The sequence below is a fragment of the Denticeps clupeoides genome, chromosome 6 (assembly GCF_900700375.1).
Source record: "Denticeps clupeoides chromosome 6, fDenClu1.1, whole genome shotgun sequence".
NCBI lineage: Eukaryota > Metazoa > Chordata > Actinopteri > Clupeiformes > Denticipitidae > Denticeps > Denticeps clupeoides.
Window position 1 is genome coordinate 19,312,239 of NC_041712.1, and position 25,962 is coordinate 19,338,200.

Consider the following 25,962-nt stretch of genomic DNA (forward strand, 5'->3'; position numbering starts at 1 on the left):
TGACGATTGCGCCCTTGTCTGACGAGAATTAAGAAGTCTGTATATCTTAACTACTCATGCTCAATTTTCACAGAATACACAATCAGACTGGCTCTTCTTGGAATGTGAGGAAATAGACATGAAGAAAAAAAATGTATTCTCATCTTTGATGACAATCCTGACATACTTGACAGCCATGTATTAAGTGTGTCTTCTTTTTATTTGAAGATCCTGCAATGTGTCAGGTTTGCTTATCTATTGCATGCTGAATGTTCATATTCATAAGCCGATAAGACCATGTAGATACACCCACATTTTGTGTAATATGGTACAAATGGCTATCAGGACATTCAGAAGAGGAACGTTGTGCTTTCTGGTGAGGGGGGTGGGGTTGAAGCTCTGCATTCATTTGACTCTCAGACAGTCCACACCAAGTCATGCATTTCTGGGCTAAGGAAGTTCTTGATTATCCTGGATAACCCTCTTCAGTTTTGAGTTACACAGAAAAGCTTTGGTAGGATTTTAAGGAAGCAGCTGCATGTCATAATCCATCGAACCTTGTTGAGCTCCATGAGAGAAGACTCAAAAACCTGTCAGTAGTTAATGAAGAATATCTCGGCAAAAAGGATTCCAAGGTTGGTGGATCATAAACTGTCAATAAAAAAAATCTTCATTTAAACTCCAAAATATCTGATGAAAAATGGCTTTTATGTATTGTTAATTAATGTGTGATTTAAATTGCATACATGTCACCAAAGGATGTAGCCTGGTGCCTATAAAGCAGAACACCACAGAGTCACACGTTTTATACCCCAGTTACTACCATTGTGTCCCTGAGCAAGACACTTAACCCTGAGCTGCTCCAGGCCGACTGTCCTTGTAACTACTGATTGTAAGTCCCTCTGGATAAGGGTGCATTCAAAATGTCATAAATGTAATTCTGAATGGGACAATTTCAACTGTTATTACCAAGGAACCCACTAAATCGTTTCAATTTACATTTATGGCACTTAGCAGATGCCCTTATCCAGAGTGACTTATAATCAGTAGATCCTAAAGACTTGGCTCTCAGTTTATGAAATTCAAATGAAATTGTACACTCTACATCAGAACTGCCTGTTGTCTTTGTCTAACACGAGTATTGTATTAAATACTATATTATGACTTAACATTTGCCTCGAGGGTCTTTTTTTTTACGCACAGTTTTTATTACAGCTTTATTATCCTAAGGAGTTTTTCCTTGTACATAAAAACCAGCGATGCCTGGCAGGAGGTGGCATGCACACACACCCCTTTTGCATTCCCTTTGCAAACCTGCGGGGGCCACGCCCCCGGAGCCGAGGGGGCGGGGCGGGGCGGGGCGGGCCTTGCGTTGCCAGGGAAACGGGGGGTGGACTCGTTTAAAAAGTTGAAGAGCGAGCTGCGCGCTGCTAGTTCCTCGTCGGCGGAGTCGCGCTCTCTCAACTGTAATTTAAACTTTTTGTTGTTGTTGTTGCATTTGTTGGTTTTTATTTTTTTTTTGTCGGGAGGACAGAACGCGTGACCAACATGTGCGGTGAGCAGGAATTTCTTCGCTTTACCACGTCGATGTGGCTGTCAAAACGCCAAGCGGCTGCCCGCACTGAGCTTTCCTTTAGACGGAAAACGGCCGCTTTTTTAAGTCCACGCGGGTTTAACTCGCGTGGCATTTTTAACACGAAACGCCTTGAAACGCGCTGTGGCTGCAGTAAGTGGCATTAATGTGGGATGTGCTGCGTGGCTGCTGTACACTTCCTGCGGTGACAGTTATCGAGCGACTAAACCCACGTGGCCAGATGCGGTTTGCGCTTCAGCAGTTTTATAGTCTTAAAAATGTTGTAACGTGAAAATGGACTGGTTAATGTGGAACGGACTCCTCTCTTAAACAAGTTAAACTAGTGGCTGTCATGGCCGCAAAGTGCTATCTTGGCCTCTTATTGAAATTCAATTCAAATGCATGCATTGTTCTTTTGTGGTATCTCTGACCACTGGGCTGTGCCTGCAGGGATCTTTGCCTACCTGAATTACAGAGTGCCCCGGACGAGGAAGGAAATCTTCGAGACGCTGGTGAAAGGCTTGCAGAGGCTGGAGTACAGGGGATATGATTCGGCAGGTAGGGCTCCGGCAGCCACCACGTCTGCGCCAGCATGTGGCATGAAGAATGGTATGCTGAATTGGACTCATTTGATGAATTCCTCAGGTATTGCCGTGGACGGCCCAGGGAAGGAGAATAACGGCAATGGGAAAATCAGTCTGTTTAAGAAACAGGGCAAAGTAAAAGCTCTGGAGGAGGAGCTGTACAGTAAGTCTGTCGAGGCGTGATGTTGGATTGCCGGTAGTCTCTCTGCCGGGACCTTTTTTGTTGTTAATGTATCTGGTTTCTTCGTAACACTAGAAAGTGGTTCCGTTGACCTGGAAGCAGAACTGGATACACATGTTGGCATTGCTCACACTCGCTGGGCAACCCACGGCGAGCCCAGTCCCCTGAACAGTCATCCTCATCGCTCCGATAAGAACAACGGTAAAAGTGCTGCATGGATTTGTAGATTCGTGCCTGTAAAGCCTATAAATCACTGTGTGACAGTGTAAAACTCACCTCCTGAAAAGGACAAGAGGTCATAGGTCGTTTGAAGTAGCTAATGAAAGGCCAGCTTTCGTTTCGGTCCTGCACATCTGGTTTTCTGTGCGGAGGAATAGCTCTGCACCTTTCAACTGCAATGCAAATGCTTTCTTTGAAAAAGAAACAGGTTTTAATTGAAAAGTACATTTGTTGTGGTGGGGCAGTAGAGAAAGTTTTACACAAACACCATTGCAACATTTGAGAACCCTTCTCGACTTTGGTCTCTTCAAGGAGCACAAGCACAGAAATATTTTTTGTTAATGTGACATTATTGGGCCTGATTTGTGTAGTAGTAAACTCGGCAGTAAGTAAAAAAAGTGTGGACTGTGGATAATGTTTAACTAAGGCCCCGATTCCTTTTCTTTTGGCTTCCAGAGTTCGTCGTGATCCACAATGGCATCATAACCAATTACAAAGAGCTGAAGAAGTACTTGGTAAGAATTGTGGACACTCTGATGGTTTCATGGCTGACGATGCTCTGTCAGGGTCTGTTTGAATTTTCAGTGATGTATTACACACAAATATTTGTCAGCAGGTACTTCAAGGGAAACGCCCACTGTACATATTAACCCTCACAATGCGCATATAGACTTGTTCAATGGATTATTATAGGAAGGTGTGTAATGAGCTTCAAATCCCGGCCACAGTGAAAAGGAATGCGAAAAGACTTGTATAACCTCGTGCAATTCATAACGCAACAAAGGAGGAAAGCTTACGTCATGCAACTGTGCAGTGACACCTAACACCTTTTGAAAAGGTCTAATATGGTGAGCTGTCAGGGATTTAGTCTTGAGTTATACATCATATAAATTATATTTATTCTGTCCTCAAAAGCACTTTCTCTGTTTGCTGTCATAATAGTCCTGTTTGTTTTAAGATTGGTGAATTTAATTTGATAGATAAAAGCTAAATATGGCCCTGCTCAATTTTTTCCCCCACTTTAACAGCATGCGTGATCTCTGGGAATCTCAGCCAGTCTTTAATGCCAAAGAATCCTGGGTCCTAGAGGACCTACTCACCATTGGATTTGACTATGTAGCTGTGGAGCAATTTTATACTTGCATGTCACGATGCTAAAGGGCACAGGGGTGTTTGCCTATGTGGCTTGTCAATCTTTGACGAGAAAAACTCCTCAGTACTCCCCAGGTAATTTGGTGAGGGGTTTCTGTGACACTATGGCTCTTAAGATATCAACTGTTCAAAATTAAATTAACACCAGTAATTAAGACAAGAGTTTTGAATGTGTGTTTAGCTGCAAGGCATTTGCCTGATTTGTATGTATGAAAGTAGGACACTGTCCTGATAGCTGTCCATTCCAGGTGTGGGCAGCACAGGTGCTCCAGGTGCGAGAGCTGAAGTGTCTCACTGTCTCACTGATGAAGGAAACTGTGAGACCAGACCAGACAGGGTGAAAATGTGCAATTTTACTCTGCACCTACCTACGCTGGCCAGAGGCTTGGGCCCACCCACAACAAAAAAAAACCTGGATTACAAGGAAAGAGTAGCTATGCTTAAAACAGGATTTCAGTATTTTGTATTCTGTAGGAACACAACATGCCCAACTTGTTACATTTGTTACATTTGTTTTAACGTATTTCTATGTTTTATGTTTTCGTGTAATGCACATAATGAAAGCGTGAGGTGGGGTGTCTGTGCGTGGTTACAGGGCTCGCTGAGAGGTTGAGACGGGCTGAGCGATTTGGGTGGACCTCAGAATTCTAGTAGAACCAGCTGACGTCATTTGGGCATCTGGTTAAAATCCATTCCTTCTGCATGACGTCATTCTGAGACTTAAGTGTAGCAAAAAAAAAAAAATAGCAATTGCCATTCAAGCAAAACTTGTGAAACTTATTGCTTGGACGTGTTACCTTTACCCCAGCCACACCTGTCTGAATTATGGTAAGGTGACAGTAAGATGCAGTTCAAAGTACATGGGTTTCTGATGTTGACTTTATTATGGGATGTCATAAGACCCTCTCCGCTGACAAAACAACATTTGTTCTGGTGCTGGTCCGTGTCCGTAACCATGGTGCCCATCCCTGTCAACAGAATTCCAAGGGCTACGAGTTTGAGTCGGAGACGGATACAGAGGTCATCCCAAAGCTGATCAAGTATCTCTATGACAACCGCGAGAATGAATATGTGTCCTTCTCCACCCTGGTGGAGCGCGTCATCCAACAGCTGGTAAGCATCAGTGCTGCAGGGTGTGTGTGTGTGTGTGTGTGTGTGTGTGTAATGTGTGTCACACAGATTTATGCTTCGTGTCCAGCTTCTCTCTCTCGTTTTACTTCCCCACAAGCCAGACAGCAGGATTAGTCATGCTCTCGTCCTGCGCACTCTGTTAATTACAGCTTTATAACAAAATCATTTCTGCGTTGTAATGAGAAGAGTGACGTTAATGCAAGTCTAAGGCGCTTCCTCCATAAATCTGTGTCTTTTTCGGTCCCGAGCAGAAGAGCAGTGGAGTGTTGGCTGATAAAGTTTACCCAGTTAAAGCAAGAGACTCTTTATGCAACCCACCCCCCATCACTGTCCTCTGGGTGTCCCAAATTAAACAAGGAGAAAGTTGAGCATCCAGCTTTCCCTTCAGGCTAATTGAAAACAGACGGGACCACTAGAGGGGAGTATGTGTGTGTGTGTGTGTGTGTGTGTGTATGTGTGCACGTACATCAAGGTAATCCTCGTGTTAGCCTGAGCGTGTGTGTGTGTGTGTGTGCGTGCATGCATGTTGACACGGTTGGGTGTGGGTGTTTGTGTGTGTGTGTGTGTTTCTGGACTCCCACCACCGTGTGTTTGCAGAGCGCTGAGACAGAGAAGCTGTTATTCCATCCCTGGCCAGGGTTCTCTCTGTTCCCGCATGTGCCCCCCCACCCCCTCCGCTGGAGCCCTGGGCATCCTCAGAGGGGGGTGGTCGTGGGGTTTCCTCAGGAAGGGGCACGTTTCAGGCCCAAGATAAACCTGTGTCCTTAGCTCTCACCATCAACAACTTGCCTAATTCCCAATTTTCTCTTCTTTTTTTTTTTAAAGGAGGGGGCCTTTGCCCTTGTCTTCAAAAGCATCCATTTTCCAGGAGAGGTCATTGCCACTAGGTCAGTGCAACAGTCTTTTTCTTCCTAACAGTGCAGCCGATATGTACAGAGGTTCAAGTCTGAATTGACTTCTTGTCAAAGAGACAGCAACACATATTCACCCTCTCGACAGGAAGCTAGGTCGGGGCATTCCGTTTCCACCCTCTCGACAGGAACAGGGATTTGTGTTGTGCTGATGAGTGTGAGTGTGAATTTGTATATTTTTGGTGTGTTGAGTTAATTGAAGATCGGCATTTTATTTGGCTGGTTTTGGGTTTTCCTGTCAACAGAAGGAAATGGTTACTGTAAGGCCAGAGTATCAAACTGCAATGGCATTAATATAATGACAAATCGATGAGATATTCCATTCAACTTCCTTAATACTCAAGGTTTATTGTGGACTCTGTGAATGTCAGTGAAGGACGAGCCAAGCCCTTTTTTATATTTCATGTAGTGAATTTCCCATACTAAATGATTCATGTGATCGTAATCATTCAGCAGCAGCTCTTAGACTGTGAAAGTCACTTTCACAGTCTGGTGAGCATCTTCGTTTTCGCGTAGCTTAAATATTATTTTGGCATCTTGAATGTTTGCACACAATTAAGCTCAATGAAGGAAGTAGGATCTGTTGAGCCTGTCAGTTATGCAACCATCTAAATCCCAGTAAAAATGTAGGGTGCAAGGCATGCTGGAAGCAGAAATCTTCATTTGCTGCTGGACTGGAATAGCCTCTGTGTATAACGGCGGCACTGGCGGCGTGAGTGATTGTGTGCTGTGGTGAGCCTTGATGATGTGTCAGGACGTGTGGTGTTGTCTGGGTAAACGGATGTGCGGTGTAGGGAGTTGTAGTCTGGGGTTGTGCTCTTTGGGGTTTTGTTTGTCACCGCAGTTAAAAAACGCTTTGGCATGGTCCAACTTTTTAACAATATTTCTATTTGTTTAACTCTTTTTAACTATTCTTTCTTTCACAGGAGGGGAAGTCCTCTACTGATTGGGGTACGGAGCAAATATCAGCTGTCCACAGACCAAATTCCCATCCAGTACAACTGTAGTGAGTAAAGGATATTTTTGTCCTCCACCCACCACATACACCCGCACACAGTCACATAGCAACCCTTATACATTAAAAAGAAACACACACACAGACACGCTCTCGCATAACCTCATCCAAGGTCCCATCTTATGTCTTAGTAAATAAGACACGTGTGGGGTTGGTCCAAAATTTCTACACTAAATTTACTATTGAATCTATTTCACTAAAGCGTAATTTGAATAACATTAGCCCAGATATTCATATTATTTTGAAGATGCAGGGGAAATGTTTTTCTCTCTATTGATTATTTTCAAGGCCACTTATTTATTTGTAATAACAATAAATATAGGCAGTTTATCAGGGATATTTATGTACGTCACTTTGTGTGGGCCTGTCTGTGTGTGCATCAAAAACACCAAAATATGCAGACACAAACACCTTCAAACAGTCGTCTCTTCTCCCAGGCTCAATCCAGCAAGATTCGTTCATAGGTGCCAGATTTCTCACTCCCTCCACTCTGGCGTCGAGATTTAACTGTGTGGCCAGAACCAGTGGGGAACGTAGTTCCCCATCCGAAGCCAGTTCCAGCATAAAGCGTGGGCTTATCTTCCTCAGTGACGTGAGCCCGCCAGACAATGTGGCTGGGTGTGGCAGCACTGAACAGGCCACGCAGCTATAAAGCTGCTGGAGCCGAACGAGCTGTTAAAGATGAGCCCAGAGTATTCTGCCTGATATCTCATGGCCTTATCTGCCCTATTTACTTTGAAAAGATGATTGTCGGGAATTGAACGATATCATGAAAGTTCTTGCTTGTCTCAAGAGGACACTAAGCTCTCATTCACTATGTAACCTTTGATACCTTGGAACTGTTGAATTGTCTTGCAGTATTTTAAAATTGATTTCAAAATATACAGTAATGTTCAAAAAATTTAAAATGTGAAATTCTTACTACAATAAGCTTTTTATTTGTGATTGGGTCATGTCTGGAACACTTCATTATATGTTCATGGGTCTGGCCCAGGAAACTGCTTGTTTGTCTCCATTAACATATCAAATAAAACACGTCAGCAATACAGTCCTGTATGTACTGGTTTGGTTTAGATACGGGTTTCTGACTAACTGGTTCTGGCCCCTCAGGTGACTACAATGGGGGGGTTCAGAAGAAGAACATCATCAACCGTGCAGACAGCAGCAACTCCCTTCACTCCATCTGTGACAGGAAAGCCGTAGAGTTCTACTTTGCTTCTGATGCCAGGTGAGAATCAAGCTGTCAGCCATTTCTGTACCTTTTTTATCTGTCTGCTCATTTAAATGTTTATGTAAGATTTCACAATTAAAAAGTAAAAGTCCTTATGGTGGACAAAAAAAAACAAAAAAATGCTGAAGATATTTCTATCATCTTAAAGGAATCATGAGCTCCTTCTGCTGGCCATGTTTAGTCAGTGCAGTTCACATTGCAGGAAGTCCTCCCACATTCTTGTTTTTCTTCTTCCTTTGGCTGCTCCCATTAAGGGTCGCCACAGTGGATCAACTGGTCTGCTTGTCCGTACAACTTACAAAAGTTTTACGGTGAATGACTTTCCTGACGTGGCCCCTCACATGTACCGGAAGGGACTGGAAATGAGAAATCCACTGTCACACGCATCCCTCTTTCCCCACTTTTAGCTGTCAGAATTCCGTTGAGACATGAACATCCGTTAAGATTTTATAATCAGAACTTTCCCACAGTGCCATCATTGAACACACCAACAAAGTAATCTACCTGGAGGATGATGACATCGCAGCGGTGGCTGAGGGGAGGCTATCCCTTCACCGCATCAGCCGCAGTGCGGGAGAGGAGCCCGTCAGGGTCATTCAGACCCTGCAGATGGAGCTGCAACAGATCATGAAAGGTCAGAGGTCAACCCAGGCTGCTAGATAACTTTGTGGGTCCATAATGGGAACGTGCCTCTAGTCGTGACATGGTGGTTGGGGGAAAAGATCAAATCTGTTTTAAAATACAGTTGCTGAATATAGCTCTGTAAACACAGGGAACTTTAAGGCCTTCATGCAGAAGGAGATCTTTGAACAGCCCGAGTCCGTCTTCAACACAATGAGAGGGAGGATCTGTTTCGACACAAATAAAGGTACAACCCTCCCTTGCGGCAGCAGTGTACGGCAATTAGTGTATATGGATCCGACACTTACTGTGTGTGTGTGTGTGTGTGTGTGTGCAGTGGTTCTGGGTGGATTGAAAGATCACCTGAAGGAGATTAAACGCTGTCGGCGCCTCATCATAATTGGCTGTGGTACCAGCTTCCATGCAGGAGTAGCGGTAAGACTCCTCCACTGCCTGTATATGAGTTGTCTTTTAGATTCTGGCACATCTGAACTGACAGGGAAGAGACTGGTGATCTCCACAGCGACGTCTTCCTCAGGCATAAGTGACAGGAGCGACTCATTTACCTATCATGTTGTCTTTCAGACCCGGCAGATCCTGGAGGAGCTGACTGAACTTCCTGTCATGGTGGAGCTGGCTAGCGACTTCCTAGATCGCATCACGCCCGTTTTCAGAGACGACGTCTGCTTCTTCATCAGCCAGTCCGGTAAGAAAGAAGGAATGTGTGTCATGCCGATGATGTCTTCAGCATAATTTCCTCTTCGTATTGCATGTTAAACCTACACTGAGTGCTCTCACGTACATGGCTGAGATGACAATGAAGCTCTCTGCCTAACCTTACATCCTATCACTGAATTCTATGGTATTGTTAGAAAGAATTTGGGAACACAATAGCGGCGTCTGATGACATGTTAGCGGTGCTAAATTATCGATGATGTTCCCTCTGCATTGTAGGTGAGACTGCAGACACACTCATGGCCCTGCGTTACTGTAAGGAGCGCGGGGCTCTGACTGTGGGGGTGACCAACACAGTGGGCAGCTCGATCTGCAGGGAGACAGACTGTGGCATCCACATCAATGCAGGTCCTGAGATAGGAGTCGCCAGCACCAAGGTACGACCTTACAAACCACACATATTCTCATATTCTCCACATTGGTTCAGCTTTGTGGGTGTGCTTTTTCTTTAGCACCAAATGCTATTTGTCCAGACTGTATTGTCCCCATGGGGCAAATTATATGGCACCCAGCCTGTAGATGTCACAATTAGCGCCACACCTTTATTGTGTTATATTACCTATATTAGATGCCAAACACTGTAAAAAAAAAAAAAAAGTGTCTGTCCTTATCACCACCAGCATGGAGAGCTACAGACAGCCTACAATATATTTACACAAATGGTTAATAGACCCCACAGACTCCCCTTTATGCTTTGTTAGAGCAACAGATGGCTATAGACTGGTCGTTACAGCTGAAATTGCGGTTGTAGCACATGGGGAACTACTGAAAGCATTCGTCTGTCCCCTGATTTATTTTCATGTTAGCCAGTGACCCTTGTGGCTTTTTTCGACTGGAGCAGTTTTTGACATTTTTATTCTCTGCAGACTGCTTTTAGACGTTTAACAATTATACATAGCAGTTCATGAAAGTGTTTATTTATCTATTTAGTTATTGTTATACTTTATTAATCACAAAGGAAAGTGCTTCTCTGCATTTAACCATCACCCTTGGTGAGCAGTGGGCAGCCATGACAGGCCATGATTCGAACTGGCAACCTTTTGATTACAGGGCCGCTTCCTTAACCACTATGTCACCACTGCCCCAAATAACCTGTTTTTAAAGGTTGCACAATTGCCCAAACACAGCATCAGTTAGAAATGAAGATGTTTCTGCAATGTTTCTGATGTGTGTGTGTGTGTGTGCTCTGCAGGCATACACCAGCCAGTTTGTGTCCCTCATCATGTTTGGTCTGATGATGAGTGAAGACAGACTCTCTCTGCAGAAAAGAAGGCTGGAGATCATCAGTGGCCTGCAGCGACTTCCAGGTAAGAGTGTGTGTGTCTCTCTCTTTCTCTCACACACACACACACACACACACACACAAACATACACACGCACAGTCCAACAGTGGCCTTTACCTCATAACCCCGTTATCGAGACAGGACGTAATAAATCCAACAGCCCAAGGGTTTTTTTTTCCTTAGTAGAACTGCAGTCTCTTGCCATAAGCAGTAGTTTCAGTCCTGTTATCTCTGGTGTATTGGCGTACATGTGTAAACCGTCATTCATGCTATCACTTTGATTAACAGTAGTAAAAGAATGCAGTAAAAGAACAAATATCCTGTTTATCTCTTTTTTTTTAAAGTTGTCATTCTGTCTCCTTGCAGAGTTGATAAAGGAGGTTTTGTCTTTGGACGATAAGATTAAAAACATCGCAGATGAGCTGCATCATCAGAAGTCCCTGCTGGTCATGGGCCGTGGCTACAACTATGCCACCTGTCTGGAGGGAGCGCTGGTGAGTCACGCCACTTTCCGCAAATCTGCTTTTGTAACAGTTCCCTTGAAGTTTTGTCAGTTCCATTAGCCTACTCTTCCACTTTTAGGTACTTCTGCCTTATACAAGGTATTCAGTTAATTCTGTGCCTGGCCTGACTGCCAGCTGATTAATGGTGTCCTGTCCACTCTCTGACAGAAAATTAAGGAGATCACTTATATGCACTCGGAAGGCATCCTGGCTGGGGAGCTGAAGCACGGCCCTCTGGCTCTGATTGACAAAGACATGCCTGTCATCATGGTCATCATGAGAGACGCCTGCTACACCAAATGCCAAAATGCTTTGCAGCAAGTTGTAGCCAGACAGGTATGACTTACTTCCATGCACACTGTGCATCAGAATCAAAGCTGTGTTTACTGGCCAAGTATGTTATCACACACAAGAAATTTGGTTCTGCCCATTGGTGTCTCTCAAGCAATACATACATACAAACAAACACACAGTTATATCATTTCTCTCTTAAATACAGTATCAGTTGTAGAATCCATTAAGTGCTGCATATGAAAAAGAGGCTTGTAACATGGATTGTAACATTTTCTTTTGTCATAGGGCCATCCCATCATCCTGTGTTCCCAGGACGATGCAGAGAGTGCAAAGAACGCCTACAAGTCTATCGAGCTGCCACACTCAGTGGACTGCCTGCAGGGCATTCTGAGCGTCATCCCACTGCAGCTTCTTTCCTTTCATCTGGCAGTGCTTCGGGGATACGACGTATGTGACATCCTGCGCACTAAACCGCTTCTCCTATACAGGCTGTCTTCAGATCGAATTGAACTATTTTGCACACTATGCTATGCCTATCTTTAACATATCTTTAAACATTTTATGATGCTCATTTTAGTATTTTAGTATCAATACCTGTGTGTGTCTCTAATGCTGATTGAATGTTTTCTTCCAGGTGGACTTTCCAAGGAACTTGGCCAAATCTGTGACTGTGGAGTAACTATGTCAAATTGAAGAATTTTTCAAATGAAGAGGCGAAGGCACCTTAGTGCAATTCTAAGTTTGTGTTTATTTTGTTAAATATGTATGTGTGTGTGTGTGTGTGTGTGTGTGCACACGGATGTTCCTAATGTCCATTTTCAGGAATGAAGGACAGTGAAACCTGGGCGCAATTTACCTGCCAATTTGTGACTGTCAATGAGGCATGTGATTGTGCACAAATAATTTTTTTCTCCTTAAACTAAGTGAAGACTCTCTACACTGTGCCTGAAAACCTCTGCTCTCCTCGCTGAAGTAGCTGACTGAGATGCAGAGGTCTCTTGTTTACTTCATACATAATGATGTGCAATAGTTACAGTGATGGAGCCAAAGTGCCTTAATTGAAGTGGGCTGGAGAAACTGGGAACTGTGCAGCTCTGATGTTGATTTGCTTTGAGTCAATGCCAATGAAAACACCAACTTACACAACAGTTGATTAGTATGTAAGGAACTGGAAGTGCACTTGAACCATGGTACAAACCATTTACTGGAAATCACTTGTAAATATGACACCAAAATTTTATACTGACCATGTTATATCCTGCATTTTTCAGATCTCTTCAGATCATTTTTTTCGCCTCACAATAATCCAAAGAAGTGGGGGTATGTTATGTTAAAAATTGAGGTTTTAGCATTTCTAAAATGCAGTTTATACCAGAAAACCAAAACATCAAAGTACCACCATATACATTCCAAGCTATTTTAAAATATTAAGATATTTTTATGGATATGTCTGAAGTTATTTAATGTAAATTATTTTGTTTGTTTTACAACATTGGAATGTCACATTGTGTGTCCTGTCCTAATTACAATGTCATGACAATGGGATCTTGTGAAAATGAACATTTTAAAATTAGATATTGGAAATCAACTTTATATTCCTTACAACAGAACATTCATATTTCTTTCTATATAATAAAGAATTTAAAGAAATTACTGCATTTCCTTGTGATCATACTTGTACCAAGCAAGGATGGAAGGTTTTATCTTAACCTAATATTTATACAATTATGACACAATGATACTGGTCGCTTTTACATGCCCAACACAGAAAATAAATCTCATATACATATACTCTTTGAAGCTTTCGTCTTGTAAAGTGTCTATGAAATTCCAACACCGCTGTGTATGTGAACATCAATTAGGAACAAGCTGACCTCTGTCTAGATAAGGTCAGGCACAGTATGGAGGTCAGACAAAGTATGCTGCACTGTCGAGTCAAGTGTTTATTTTTTCAGGCAGACAGTGTCAGGAGGTATGACAAGAATTATTCAAGATCCAGAGCAGCTGAAACATGTGAACCTCACAGGAAAAAATGCAAGAGGTTCCAGCGAAATTGCATTCACCCACTGAGTAGTTGAACTGGGCGAAAAACAGTAGAGCAGTAGAAGTGTGCACTAATGGTGAAGTATAGTATATTGCTACTTACACCAGGGTTTGAATAGCATAGACTACATTGACAGAATGTTAAGATAATATATTGTCACTTAGACGGAAGCTGCAAACAGAATCTGTCCAAAAGAATGTGTCGTTTGTTAGGAGCATATTCCTTTCCCCCCCGATATATAACTTCATGAATTAGAAGAAAAAAAAAACTCCCCAAAACTCGAAATGGACTTGACGGCGACGTGATGACGTCACCCGCGCCGAGCGGCAGAGCGAGCCGCGGAACTACCGTCCCACCAACCTCCGCCCCGACCGCCAGCCATGCTCCAGACAGCGGCGCGGCGTTTCGCCTCCAGCAACGCGGAAACCTAAACGAAGAGTGCGCGTAATCCGCCGCGGCGTCCCGGCCAGCGCGGCCGTCCACGCCCGCGCAGTCGGCGGCGACGCTTCCGCTGTTTTCCGGCTGAAGTTGAATGCATGGGAGTGATCCGGAGGGAGCGGGGAAAGGAAGGTAAGCGGCTAACATTTTTCATCCCGACGACCGTCCGCCGCCTGGTCATTACGACGAGCTTCGCTCGCTGGCTGGCTGGCTCGCAAGGCTTCCGCCGGGGGGGCTTGACGGCGAGCAGCTGAATGTCAGCCCCGGACGGCCGGCACATCTGCAGCGGGTTGCGTTTCACATTCCTCGCCGCCTGCGTGTCCTGTGCCCGTTGGATGCGTCCGTGTCCGCGGCTAAAAGGTAACTGTGACGTAACGCGTATTAGAAAAAGCCCGTCCGGCAGCGCAGGAACCCACACGGGGACGAGGGGTTCAAATTTCGGCACGACACCTGCCCTCCTTCCCCGGCCGCCCGGCCGGCCGCGTCCTGGCGTCGGTTTCCTGTCGCTCCGTCACCGCGGCCCCAGCGCTTCTGGCGACCGGCGGCCGGTTGTCTGTTCAGCGTTCGTTTTTTTTTTTTTTTTTTTTTTTTTTTTTTTTGCTTTCTTCAAGTTTCAGCGCCGGACGCTGGAAGGTGTGGAGAGGGCTACAAGCTAACGTTTCCGCAGCGCGTTTAGCTTTCCTGGGTCCGGAACATGTGATCCCGGCGGTGCGCGTCCTGGCCTGGACGAGCCCTGTTACTCAGACTGCTGCTTTAAAACTACCAGACTATTTTACTATCTACTAAAAGAGTTGGGACTAAATGCACTGTGGTGCAAAAACAACAACAAAAAAAAACCTTAAAATGAATTATGGAAGTAATATCCAGACATGGATATGGATGTTCTTTGAAATCAGGTGACGGGGGACGTTTGATGCACAGGCCGCAATTAGACCTTTTCTAATAGAATAAAAATGTAACCGTGGGACCAAAGGCAAATTGTAGTTACTGTTAGTGTTCGAGCGTAGACGTGGCAGCCAGCCGTTTTATCTAGGGCTGCTTTTTGTCATCGTCATCCTCCAAGGTGAGGGACCGAATGCCTGATTATTACAGGCATTATTACACCCAAAACAGTCACAGCCGTAACTGCGCTCTGTTTGGCCCCCGCGGTGTGAGAGGAGTAATTCTGACGGACCCCATGAAGTCCTGCTTAATCCTGACCCATACTGCCAACGTGACGTGTGGCGGTGTCGCGTTGGTGTCGTATTCAGTCGTGCACTGTGAATCTGAGACCTGGGCGCAGGAGATGAAGTGGTGGGTCAGCGCGGCACTTGCCCCTTGCTGGGTACCAGTCGGGCTTTTTCTAGGTCACCACTGAATGCCACCGGCCTCTTGACATACCAGTCCAGCACTGCCAAAGTGCCCTCTAACCAAAAAACGTCACTGTGCTCTTTTTGTGGCTAGATTACTTTTTTTTTTATTTTTATTTTAGCACCCACTTAGTGCATTAAATGCACCGAATTTCTAATGATGACAGAATCCATTATCAGGCATTTTATAATTGCTTCTGCAGACTTGGAGAAGGTGAAAAATGGCACCGTCTTCCATTTCCAGAGAGGAGAGAAGCCGCCATGAAACACGTCCCCGTTGCAGACAAAATAAATTATGTTCGGTGGGGACAAAAATGCAGTACAAGCGCTTTGTTGCTGTGATTTAGCAGCCGCGTTTGCGTTGTTGCAGACGCTGTGCGTCTCACAGCGAAACATCATGGGCTGATTGATGAGGGCTGCGCTCCCCTGACTCACCCTGCCCGCCCCCCCCAGTCTGCTGGACTCCCACACGGAGGAGCGTCATGGCGCCCCAGGGTCCGCTGTGCCACCCTGGATCTGGGCAGAGACCGAGGTGCCCTCTGATGAGAGCCGCAGGTTCTGCTGGACAGCGTGTGCCCACATACGCCCATGGCTTGAACTAAAGACTGACAGTATTTTTAATCCCGTGCATTAAAAACGCTGAAATATTGCTAAATAGCAACGTATTTGGGACGCGGAACATCAGATTTATGTGAAATGTGTCTAGCTATACTCAATTTAAACAATTTTCTTGCTCTGCGTTCTGTCCTGGGTCAAAAGATGGTCAAAAATGCTCCCTCAAAACTTAAATTAAATAGGGACTCAACTGTCGTAATCAATACCAGAACTTCAGGATATAGTCATGGTTCATGCTTCTCTTGTTGGGAAATACAACTCAAGTTGGCATGCTACACACACACACACACACACATTCAGCTCTTAACCTCAATTCTGCTGTGATTGTGAGCGATCCATGAAATGTCCAAAGATGCTGGTGATTTTAAGTTGCGTGTTTACCTCAGCGTCAATGGTTCTCCATTGATTGTCTGGATGCCCTTGATTCTGTGATTTCGTACAGTAAAGACCGTGCCGTCGTGTTTCTGCCAGCTCACCAAGCAGCCGTGTCCATTAAGATATTGGATTATTGAACGCAGCATAACCTGATTATGTTTATCTCTCTCCAAATAGGATGAAATGGACTTCAGGAGTCTTGAGTCAGGGAAGCCATATGTCCATCTGGCCACTTTAAGGAAGGCAGAATTATTGGCCGTCTTACCGTTTCTTCTATGTCGTTGTTGCACTAGGCCTGGGGTGCAGGTGTAAGTGAGGTGTAGTATTTCTTATTTCATGTGTCTGACACTCTTTTCCTCAGCTACTTTAGTCATTTCAGCTATCTACACTCCTCCAGGCCCTTGGTGCAACACAAGACTACGTAAGTGCTGACAGGGCTACACCCAGGTTCAGTGTCCTGGGAGCAGCATAAGGTTAACCACCGTCCCATGAATATGAGGTCTATTGCCGCTGAATCGGGTGCATGTGGTTCGTTTGGATAAAGGGAATCGGTAATATTTGCTTCCTGTGAGGAAACGTTCAGAATCAGTATGGCTGACTCATTTGCTCCGGGGTCCCTGCTATGCGCAGAGATCAAAAAGAATGGCATGAAAAACAGTGTGGCTTCTATTCCCCCTGTTTTTTTTTATTAGAGTGATGCAGGGGTGCATATAAATCTGAGAACAGACAACCACTGACATGCAGAGGCTATAGAAGATGAAAGTGGCCAGTAAACAGAAGGTGAAAGTTAGGAAGAAGTGCCTTTTGAAGGAAAAAGGGAGCTATAGGCAACGTGGGAGGAGTGGCGAGGAGACGTGTTGGCACAGAGAAGCAGTCATGTACTTTACGTTTTCGCTCCAAAAAGGGGAACCGAACTGTCAGAATTGTGTGTGAATGCGAGCGTAGTCTTGTGGAGGAGGGAAGTGTGTGTTAAGCGCCCCAGTGATTGTATTAATGCCCATTGCGAAACGTACTTCCATCTCTTGCCCTCAACAACTCACAAGGAGTTTGGTGGACATTTGCATTCAGTGAGTCTGTAGATGGTATTGACCTCCCTGAAGGTAAGCGTCGGGGGGTTTCATGTCACTGTGTTGTCATCTGTCAAACAGATTGATGTGCGACATATGCGTGTGTTTTATTATTTTTTTTGGACTTCAAGCGGTAACGGCTCTCCCTCTCCTTCCCGACTGCAGGTTTTATCCGTTTAGCGGCGCCCTTGAGGAGCAGCCATGACTGAGGGGGAGGGGCAGTTCTACAGCGTGCAGGTTGGAGATTCCACCTTCACCGTCCTGAGGAGATACCAGCAGCTTCGGGCCATCGGCTCTGGCGCCCAAGGCATCGTATGGTGAGGGGTCATTACATGCTCATCACAAATCAGCATCAGTGACCTTATTCCTCAGGCCTGGTTGTAGATCAGTGAAAAATTATCATGTTTTGTTGTTTTGCATGTATTGTTGTCATTCAAGTGGCCACCAGAACTAATGGGCTCCGTTCAATCCAAGATCACATCTTCCAATGCTCGAATGACATAAGTAACCACTAGCACCATAAGCCACTCCGAGCAGGTTTAATAAGAGAACAGATTGTGCTGCATGCATGCCCAGACGGCAAAACATAAAGCCAAAAGCTTCATTGCCCTCAGTTGTCGTGACCAGTGGCACTGTGCCATGTGACTCCAAAAGAGCCTCTGATGCGAAATGAAGGAGGGCCATAGCCTGAGGCAGTCATGGGTCAGTTTCAGAAGCGCAAGAGCCAACGCATTGTGTTGATATGGAAACGGGTCTTCTTCCACGGTTTTAGTGGAGTGCAGTGACATCAAAGGGAATTTGCATCTTGGCATAACTGTTTCGTCTGAAGTTAAGGAGAAATCAGTAATATAGGTTAATATATACTGCTGATGTGTTGAGTTAGATATAAGTAATGTGTTGTCATATATACAACATACAGTGTCCATGGTGTAATGAAATTCTTACTTAAATTAGTCTTTGCAGACCAGACAGTTAAGTTTCACCCTCAATAATTTAACATTGAGTAGCAAATCCTGAGTGAAATTTGAATATTAAGTGACGCAGTAGCAATGGTGGACAGTTCCATGTTAATTTTTTCACAAGTTTCAATGAGAATCATAGAAAATAATTTTTTCCTACAATAGTGCAGCTTTCCTTTTCGGCATATATAGTCACATACTGAACCCTTATTTGTATCGGTTGAGACTTTCACATCTCTTGCTTTCTGTTGTACATTTTCAGCATTTTAGCAGATGCTCTTATCCAGTAGTCACAGGGACTTAGGGTTAAGATTCTTGCTCAGGGACACTATGGTAGTAAGGGGGATTTAAACCAGTGGTCTTTGTGGTCTTCTAGTTCATAGGTCGAGTGTTCCAGCCTGTTAGTGGGCATAGCAGGGTGTTGTAGCCCCTCATCACGACTGGGTTTGTCAATTGCTAATTCAGTGGTTCTTCTCTGTGTGTAGCTCCGCTCTGGATACGGTCCTGGGCATCCCAGTGGCAGTGAAGAAGCTGAGCAGGCCATTCCAGAACCAGACCCACGCCAAACGGGCCTACAGGGAGCTGGTTCTGCTCAAATGCGTCAACCACAAAAATGTATGTCATCCTCAATCACTGCGCATCCAGTGCCAGTCCGAAGGAAACACTTTGATTCGTCTTTTGTGTTGTCCTGCCAGCCACCTCTGGCAGCACGCAGCCTAATTCCCTCTCATTTCCTCTCTCCGTCCTCAGATTATTAGGTTGCTGAATGTCTTCACACCACAGAAATCACTGGAGGAGTTCCATGATTTGTAAGTCCTGACTTTGCATCGTTTTCTTTCCTTCAATAAGCAGTTATTTTCAAGCCAATTCCCTTTCGGCTTTAGGGAGGTTGGGAGCTTCTTCATTAGAAGGAGCTTCACGGGAACCAAACAAAGTATTTTGTTTATCCAGGATATCCGTCTCCTCAGTTCAAGGACCCGAGATAGATGTAGTTGCACTAGTTATTGTGCAAAACTTTTTATACCCTGTAAACCTCTGCTTGTGTGCCCTGAGGTTGACCAGGCTTCTGTGCTTCAGGTACCTGGTGATGGAGCTGATGGATGCCAGCCTATGCCAGGTTATCCACATGGACCTGGACCATGAGAGGATGTCCTACCTGCTCTACCAGATCCTGTGCGGCATCCGACACCTGCACTCAGCAGGCATCATCCATAGGGTGAGTGGCTGCTTGCCTTAACACCAAAGCCAGTTAGACCACATCTGTAGCAGGTCACAAGGAAGATGGTTGTTATTGTAAGTGGTTACGGTGAAAGAAACGCATGCTGTGGAGGTTCTGAGACGTTTTTTGTGCGGCCCGTGTGTGCTGTGCAAAGTCATTTCACAAATTGGCTCTGCTCAGCTGACAAATGAAATGCTAATCAGCAATACACTGTGGAGGACATGAACTTGTGCAGTTCATCTCTGATGGCAACAGATCACATTTCAATATTGCTTTTGGGGGGGGGGGGGGGGGGGGGGGGGGGGGGGGGGGTTAGCCAGACATGAAGTGAAGACCTAAACAGCATACACCAGGGCCGGTAGAAAATCTACATATGTAGATAGATGAAATTGGCAGTTTTCGACTAACAGAAATGAATCAAAACACGACTTTGGGCTTACGTGGCCTTTTATTTCACTGGAAAACTGTAATTTGAACACATCTTGGACACTTCAGTCCAAGAAATGAGCCCAAATGTATCACCTTATTGATTCTTAACATTAGTCTCTGTCGACATGTAACAAACATGAACATATATTAGATGTGACTGTATTTAATGTGCCTCTGCAATAAGCCTTGTGTTTATCCTGCTCAGCCTGGATCCACCAATATGACTGTCACTCCTAATGTCCACCAGATCATGCTGAAAGTATTACAGAAATACCCCGCAGTATGATTATTCCAGTTGATTTAACTTTCTCAGATCTCCATGGAAACTAGGTGCATGTTTTCCCTCTGTCTGTGCAGGACTTGAAGCCCAGTAACATAGTGGTGAAGTCTGACTGCACTTTAAAGATCTTGGACTTTGGGCTGGCCAGGACCGCTTGCACCAACTTCATGATGACGCCATACGTGGTGACCAGATACTATAGGGCCCCTGAGGTCATTTTAGGCATGAAGTACAAAGAGAATGGTAAGGAATCCTCAGCACAATACATATTCCACCAAAAAACGGTTTACACTAGTAATTATTTTGCTTGAAATCCAGGTTTCATAAATTGTGAACAATGTTTGCTTAGCTGTGTGTGTGTTCTCTCTCTGCAGTGGACATTTGGTCAGTAGGGTGTATAATGGGAGAGATGGTGAAAGGCAGCGTCATCTTCCAGGGCACAGATCGTATCCTTTATCTGGCCATTTTTTCCACTTGGAAATTTCTAATTTCTGCTCCTCTGTGTCTGCTTGTGTATCGAACAAAGACTTCAGTTTGTCTCTTTAAGACCAGAGGTGTCAGGATTCCTTTCCCACATCAGGCCAAAATAATTCCGCTATATTACAAATTGTGTCTGCTGATATGTATACTCTTTCGTTAGTTCTGCTCCTGAACTCTACCCTCCTCAGACATTGACCAGTGGAATAAGGTTATAGAGATTTTAGGCACGCCGTCGCTGGAGTTCATGAACCGGCTGATGGAGACGGTGAGGAACTATGTGATGAACAAGCCGCAGTACCCTGGGATCAGCTTTTGTGATCTTTTCCCCGACTGGGTCTTCCCTTCTGAGACTGAACATGATAAACTCAAAAGTAAGAGTGCTGTTAAATATTTTTTTATATTTTTAAATGAGGTTCTTCTGCTGCTGCTGTTCTGCAAAAAGTGACCCTGCATCATAATTATTCATGAAATAGTTCAAATAACTGTTTCTCACTATAAACTGGGGGGTTTATAATAATATCTGTTTTTTTTTTGTTTTTTTTTATCTCAAATCACTTATTTTTTGCAACAGAAATTGTATGTTGCTATGATACAGGGTCTCCTCATCTTCTCTGCAGCCATTTCCCTCCCTCTGGCTTCAGTGACTCAGCTGCAGCCATGTCATTTGCTTCTCTCCTTCCTAGCCAGCCAAGCTCGAGACCTGCTGTCCAAGATGCTGGTGATCGACCCAGAGAGCCGCATCTCGGTGCAGGAGGCTCTGAACCACCCCTACATCCACACGTGGTACGACCCAGGCGAGGCCGACGCGGTCAGTGGGCTCTTCCAAAGCAGCTCTGTGTACTCTTCTTAAATGAGCTGTTTAATTAGCAACACATTTTATACAAAAAGGAGCCATCTGTCAAGAAAAGCGTTTTTTTATTAATGTTTTGCATGTGTGTGTGTGTGTGTGTGTGTGTAGCCGCCTCCACAGATATCAGACAAGCAGTTGGAGGAACGAGAGCACAGCATTGAGCAATGGCAAGGTATAATAAGGCTTTGCCAAATTAATGAATCCCTAATGGACACATTCAAACTTTATTTTTAATGGTCATTAAAGGTCCCCTATTATTTTGCTTTTATGTAGGTGTTAGTTGTCCCCAAATACTGTATTGGTCCCACAATGAGATTTCTCCAGAACGCACCGTGTCTGTTGCTTTAAATGCAGATGAGAAGGATAGTGGCTGGGCATTCGCGGAAATGACTTCATCAACACCATTCACCAACGGAAATGTTGTGTCGCCATTTTTGAAGAAAAAAAAAACATTTACCCACTGTTTCTACAGCGTAACTGAACTAAAAAAAAACCCACATTTGTGCCCCTTTTCGTATCCAGTCACTGAGCAATTGGAATGCTTTGCACGTTTGCTCCATGATTGTTGGTGGAGTTAACTTTTTAGGTGAGGGGTGGAAAATTCTTTTCGGCAGACAAATCATGAGAAAGGGGAGGTAACCTTTCCCCTTATGATGACATAAGGGGTACAAATTCCAGATCAAACCATCTGAGCTGCCAATCTCTGAACGGAGAAGCAGAACGACTGAAGCACTCTTTATACATATCATCGCCATTTCTAGCACTGCAGGACCGATCTTAAATAATCTCACAAAGTGAAATTTTCATGATAGGGGACCTTTAAAAAAATTTGAAATTATGCTTTAGGTATTTAATGCAATTATATATGGTGTGTGGTTTTGTAGGAAATTTAGCAAATACTTAACAGTTTATTTCAGAATACATTATTAATTTTCTGATTATTAAACGACTATATTTTTAATCTTTATTCTATGACTTTTCTGATTACGTGCATAATTTTCTTGCAGAGCTGATCTATAAAGAGGTAATGGACTGGGAGGAGAGGAATAAGAATGGTGTGATGAAGGAGGAGTGCACAGGTGAGTTACCATGGAAATAACTGGGTAATTAATCTGGTCTGTGGTACACGTGGAACCCAGACTGAAATTTTCATTACTTTGGACTGCGATGCTCATTACTCTGGTTGACTCTCTCCACTCGTATAACGGGTCAGCGGCTCGAACCTCATTACCGTTGTGCATATTTAATTCCACCCTTTGTTTGGAGATGATGATTTTTATGCTGAATTTATCTGATTCCACCCTTTGTGTGTGTATGAACTATTGGTGGCTGCATCAGATAGTCGATTAATCAATAAAAGGTCAAAATATATTTATTGATTTTTGCCTTGTGTGCAGACAATCCATTTAAGTGGATTATTTTTATTCTCAGATTAATCTTAATATGATTTCGATAAGTAGATCTACGTTGTACTCTCTCACGTTGCTCTTCCTTGTTTTCTCCAGTAGATGGCATTGTAAACAGCAGCGCTACGGCTTCCCAGTCGTCCTCAATCAACGACATTTCGTCCATGTCCACAGAGCAGACCCTGGCCTCGGACACCGACAGCAGCTGCGCCGACACCCTGACTGGGGCACTGGAGGAGTGAACGCCACAATGGCGTCCAACCCCCACCCACGTCCGCCCCCAAAACTCCCACGCATTTCACCTTTTGCCTGATAATCTGTGTGTGCCATGTCATGGGCTGGGCTGCAGGGGATGACTTTGGTCTTATGTATGATGGTGGTTTTCCTCTGCTTCCCATTGGCCACGGCGGACTCCTTTTAATGCTTGGCGTTGGGTTTCACTGTATTTAAAGTCATTCTGTCAGTACTGTAATGGCCCTTGAAAGCTCTGCTGCAGGTTATGTCTGGAAATGAAAGCTGCCAGCCCACCCATTCTACAGATAAGTAAATTGCAGAATCCTCTTTGGATTCTCTTTTTAATCTTGTTTTCTTTGTGCAATTATTATTATTTTTTTTTTTTTTAAGATATCAAATTGCCATTTCTTTTTTTGGGTCATTTTTTACTTCTTTCATGAGGATTAATCATGAGACCCTGTCCGAACAAGACATTGGTTAGCCATTGTATGTAATGGTTTTGGTTTTATTCTTCCCAGACAAAAGAAAGCACATACACAAATGCGTATGCAAAGCATGTCCCCAAAGTTTGTGACACCGGGATTCTGTCAATGTTACGATTTCCTGCTGCATGTAACAGGAAATTGTTTATAAATCAGTATACACATGACTCCAGTATACACACGTAGATGACAGTAGTGCCTGCCTTTGTACATATCAAATATATATATATTCCATGGTTTTGCATCATCAAGGGCTTGAGGAATAGGCCTCTAGTATATATTAGTTGTGTTTTTGTATATAGGTATATTACTTTTTGTGTACTTTTTTTTTTTTTTTTAAGCTCTGTGGAAAATATGATTTTACAGCTTCTCCAAATGTACCAAGGCATTCATACCATAGTAAAAACATCCATTGATTTTAAAACAAAATATAATAATTTGAGATACGCATTGAATGAAAGGAGGGTTTTTTTATTTAGGAACCAGTGGATTTAAAAAAAAAAAAAAAATGTAACACATACTCACTGTACATTCAGAGCACTTTCTTTGCATGCATGCTGCTCATAGCCATTCCAAAAACTACTCCAGCTTGAAAGAGATTATATTCTCTTTATGGTCAAACTGACGTTTTTAAAAGTTAGCGTGGCCCTATCACGAATGTCAACACATGCAACTAGACTCCTTTACACAACAAAGCTGCAATTGTCTGTCCCCAATTTTAAACACATGTACCATGTTGTTGTCTGTTTCTGAACAGAACCCTGCGTGTCTGAGGATTTTCTAAGCAGGTGGCCGACATCCTGTTAACCATCTTCAACCATTTATCTGACCTTTTCTCTACTTGCCCACCCCATAAATCACCAGCCTTCTACCGGCTGCTGCCCTACCACGAAGCTTGAAAACTAGGGAGGAGGACAAGTCTGGCTCCTCTGCCCATGGGCCTTGATGTGACTAGATATTGGGGGTACTTGAGAGCAAGCGAGTGACTTGATGGCGTCTGTGCCTACGTGCCCGCTTGGGTGGTCTGTGACTAGACCTGACTTCGAAAAGGAGAGCATTTAGCACCGTGGTTCTGTACCTTCATTCATTCTGCCTTAAGCTGCCTTAAAGTGGCTCAACTTGTCCCCACAGGTCCTGAGTATTAAAAAAAAAAAAACATCCTTTTCACAGTGGTTGATGTGTTTTTCCCCATGCTTTGACAGTCACTTCCTTTGAGCTTGCAGGTTTGTAAGCGTGGGGGGCGATGGGGTTAGAAGTCTGGCTTTTTTGGCCTAGTCGCCATGATAATTTTTTTTAGATTGGTTCTTCAGAGAGAAGCTGGAGCTAGTTAGTGAAATTAGCCAGCAACAGAGCATTGTAGCACTTCTACCTCACCTGTAGTGGGTAAGTGAGAGGGGGGGGGTCTCCCTGTAGTTGGTGCTTTTTTTTTTTTTTTTTTTTTTTTTTTGTCCCCCTGCATTTGTCCACACAAGTTATACTGTAAGGCAATAGTGCATCGTGATCCTTGCCCATCGCTCCGTTTGTGTTTTCGGTGCGGAGCTATCATTTTCTGTAGTCCTGTAATGAACACTAAGGTCAGGGGTCATGATGTAGAGATGCTGAAGGTGGTCAGAACACCATGTTTACTCTCTCTCAAGGGCTTCTGTCTTGTTTCTGTGAAAATGTCAAAGCAAGAGACAGGGAGTGTGAGAGAATGCAAGTATGTGTGAGTGTGTGAGACAATCTGTAATAAAGGTGGGATGGGAGAGTTTCAGTATTTTCGACCGTGCAGACTATGGCATTTGCACGGTGTCTGACATCAGTTTCACTGGCGTGTGAGAATGGTATTGGTTGTGTGTTTCCCATTGCTTTCTTTCTGCCATTTACTGTTCAGCAGCTTATTTGGCTCCTCTGTGGCAAGAATCTACTAACTGCAACGTGTTTGTGCTGTAATGTGTGCGTAACCTACGTGTGGCCGTCGTGTCGTGCTGTGTGTGGAAGCCCTTGGTGGACGATTCTGAGCTCCTCTCAGTAGTGTCACACCACGCTTCCCTGAGAAATATGCAAGTCAAAAGCTACAGCAGATAGAATCAACACGGGACAAACGATAATCCTTTCTGAATGAGAACAAATCCAGTATCAGTCTTACAGAATAAAACGCTCAAACAAGAATACATTTCCAGCGTCCTGTGGTCATTTTATTTAATATAGGATATAAATGAACGGTATGAGGGGCCGTTTAGGACATATTTCAGACTTTTTTACTCAAACACGTGAAACACATACACATTCACATGTGTACATGTGAAACTGACAACCATGGGTGGTAGTAGCTTAGTGGGTA

The 25,962-nt window shown here is 44.1% G+C and overlaps 2 protein-coding genes across 3 annotated transcripts; both read left to right on the forward strand.

Annotated features, from left to right (window-relative positions):
• Positions 1 to 1,398: 1,398 nt before the first annotated feature.
• On the forward strand, positions 1,399 to 13,065 carry gfpt2 (glutamine-fructose-6-phosphate transaminase 2). The gene is made up of 19 exons (XM_028982253.1): positions 1,399 to 1,534; positions 2,003 to 2,110; positions 2,198 to 2,299; positions 2,393 to 2,518; positions 2,993 to 3,051; positions 4,667 to 4,801; positions 5,645 to 5,706; positions 6,657 to 6,736; positions 7,856 to 7,973; positions 8,447 to 8,610; positions 8,749 to 8,844; positions 8,935 to 9,032; positions 9,183 to 9,303; positions 9,552 to 9,709; positions 10,525 to 10,639; positions 10,982 to 11,109; positions 11,287 to 11,454; positions 11,698 to 11,859; positions 12,047 to 13,065. Exons 1-19 carry the CDS (start codon positions 1,528 to 1,530, stop codon positions 12,089 to 12,091), a joined length of 2,052 nt encoding a protein of 683 aa, XP_028838086.1. The 5' UTR covers positions 1,399 to 1,527; the 3' UTR covers positions 12,092 to 13,065.
• A 696-nt stretch (positions 13,066 to 13,761) lies between these two features.
• Positions 13,762 to 25,794, forward strand: mapk9 (mitogen-activated protein kinase 9). Of its 2 annotated transcripts, none has more exons than XM_028982255.1 (12): positions 13,762 to 14,026; positions 17,466 to 17,617; positions 18,745 to 18,874; positions 19,010 to 19,068; positions 19,337 to 19,475; positions 20,265 to 20,430; positions 20,562 to 20,633; positions 20,856 to 21,038; positions 21,351 to 21,475; positions 21,626 to 21,689; positions 22,525 to 22,596; positions 23,023 to 25,794. In XM_028982255.1, the coding sequence occupies exons 2-12, from the start codon at positions 17,502 to 17,504 to the stop codon at positions 23,163 to 23,165; spliced, it is 1,269 nt and encodes a 422-aa protein (XP_028838088.1). In that variant the 5' UTR covers positions 13,762 to 14,026; positions 17,466 to 17,501; the 3' UTR covers positions 23,166 to 25,794. The 2 variants fall into 2 exon arrangements, with proteins under 2 accessions (XP_028838088.1, XP_028838089.1); XM_028982256.1 differs by having other exon boundaries at positions 23,026 to 25,794.
• Positions 25,795 to 25,962: the final 168 nt, after the last annotated feature.

What these genes read in the sequence shown, in the direction of transcription:
- mapk9 (XM_028982255.1), top strand. Translation starts at nt 17,502, where the DNA reads ATGACTGAGGGGGAGGGGCAGTTCTACAGCGTGCAGGTTGGAGATTCC. An exon ending in GGCGCCCAAGGCATCGTATG is followed by an intron (nt 17,618 to 18,744) that starts GTGAGGGGTCAT and finishes CTCTGTGTGTAG; the next exon opens with CTCCGCTCTGGATACGGTCC. An exon ending in ACCCAGGCGAGGCCGACGCG is followed by an intron (nt 21,476 to 21,625) that starts GTCAGTGGGCTC and finishes GTGTGTGTGTAG; the next exon opens with CCGCCTCCACAGATATCAGA.
- gfpt2 (XM_028982253.1), top strand. An exon ending in TCGCTCCGATAAGAACAACG is followed by an intron (nt 2,519 to 2,992) that starts GTAAAAGTGCTG and finishes TTTGGCTTCCAG; the next exon opens with AGTTCGTCGTGATCCACAAT. An exon ending in GGAGAGGTCATTGCCACTAG is followed by an intron (nt 5,707 to 6,656) that starts GTCAGTGCAACA and finishes TTTCTTTCACAG; the next exon opens with GAGGGGAAGTCCTCTACTGA.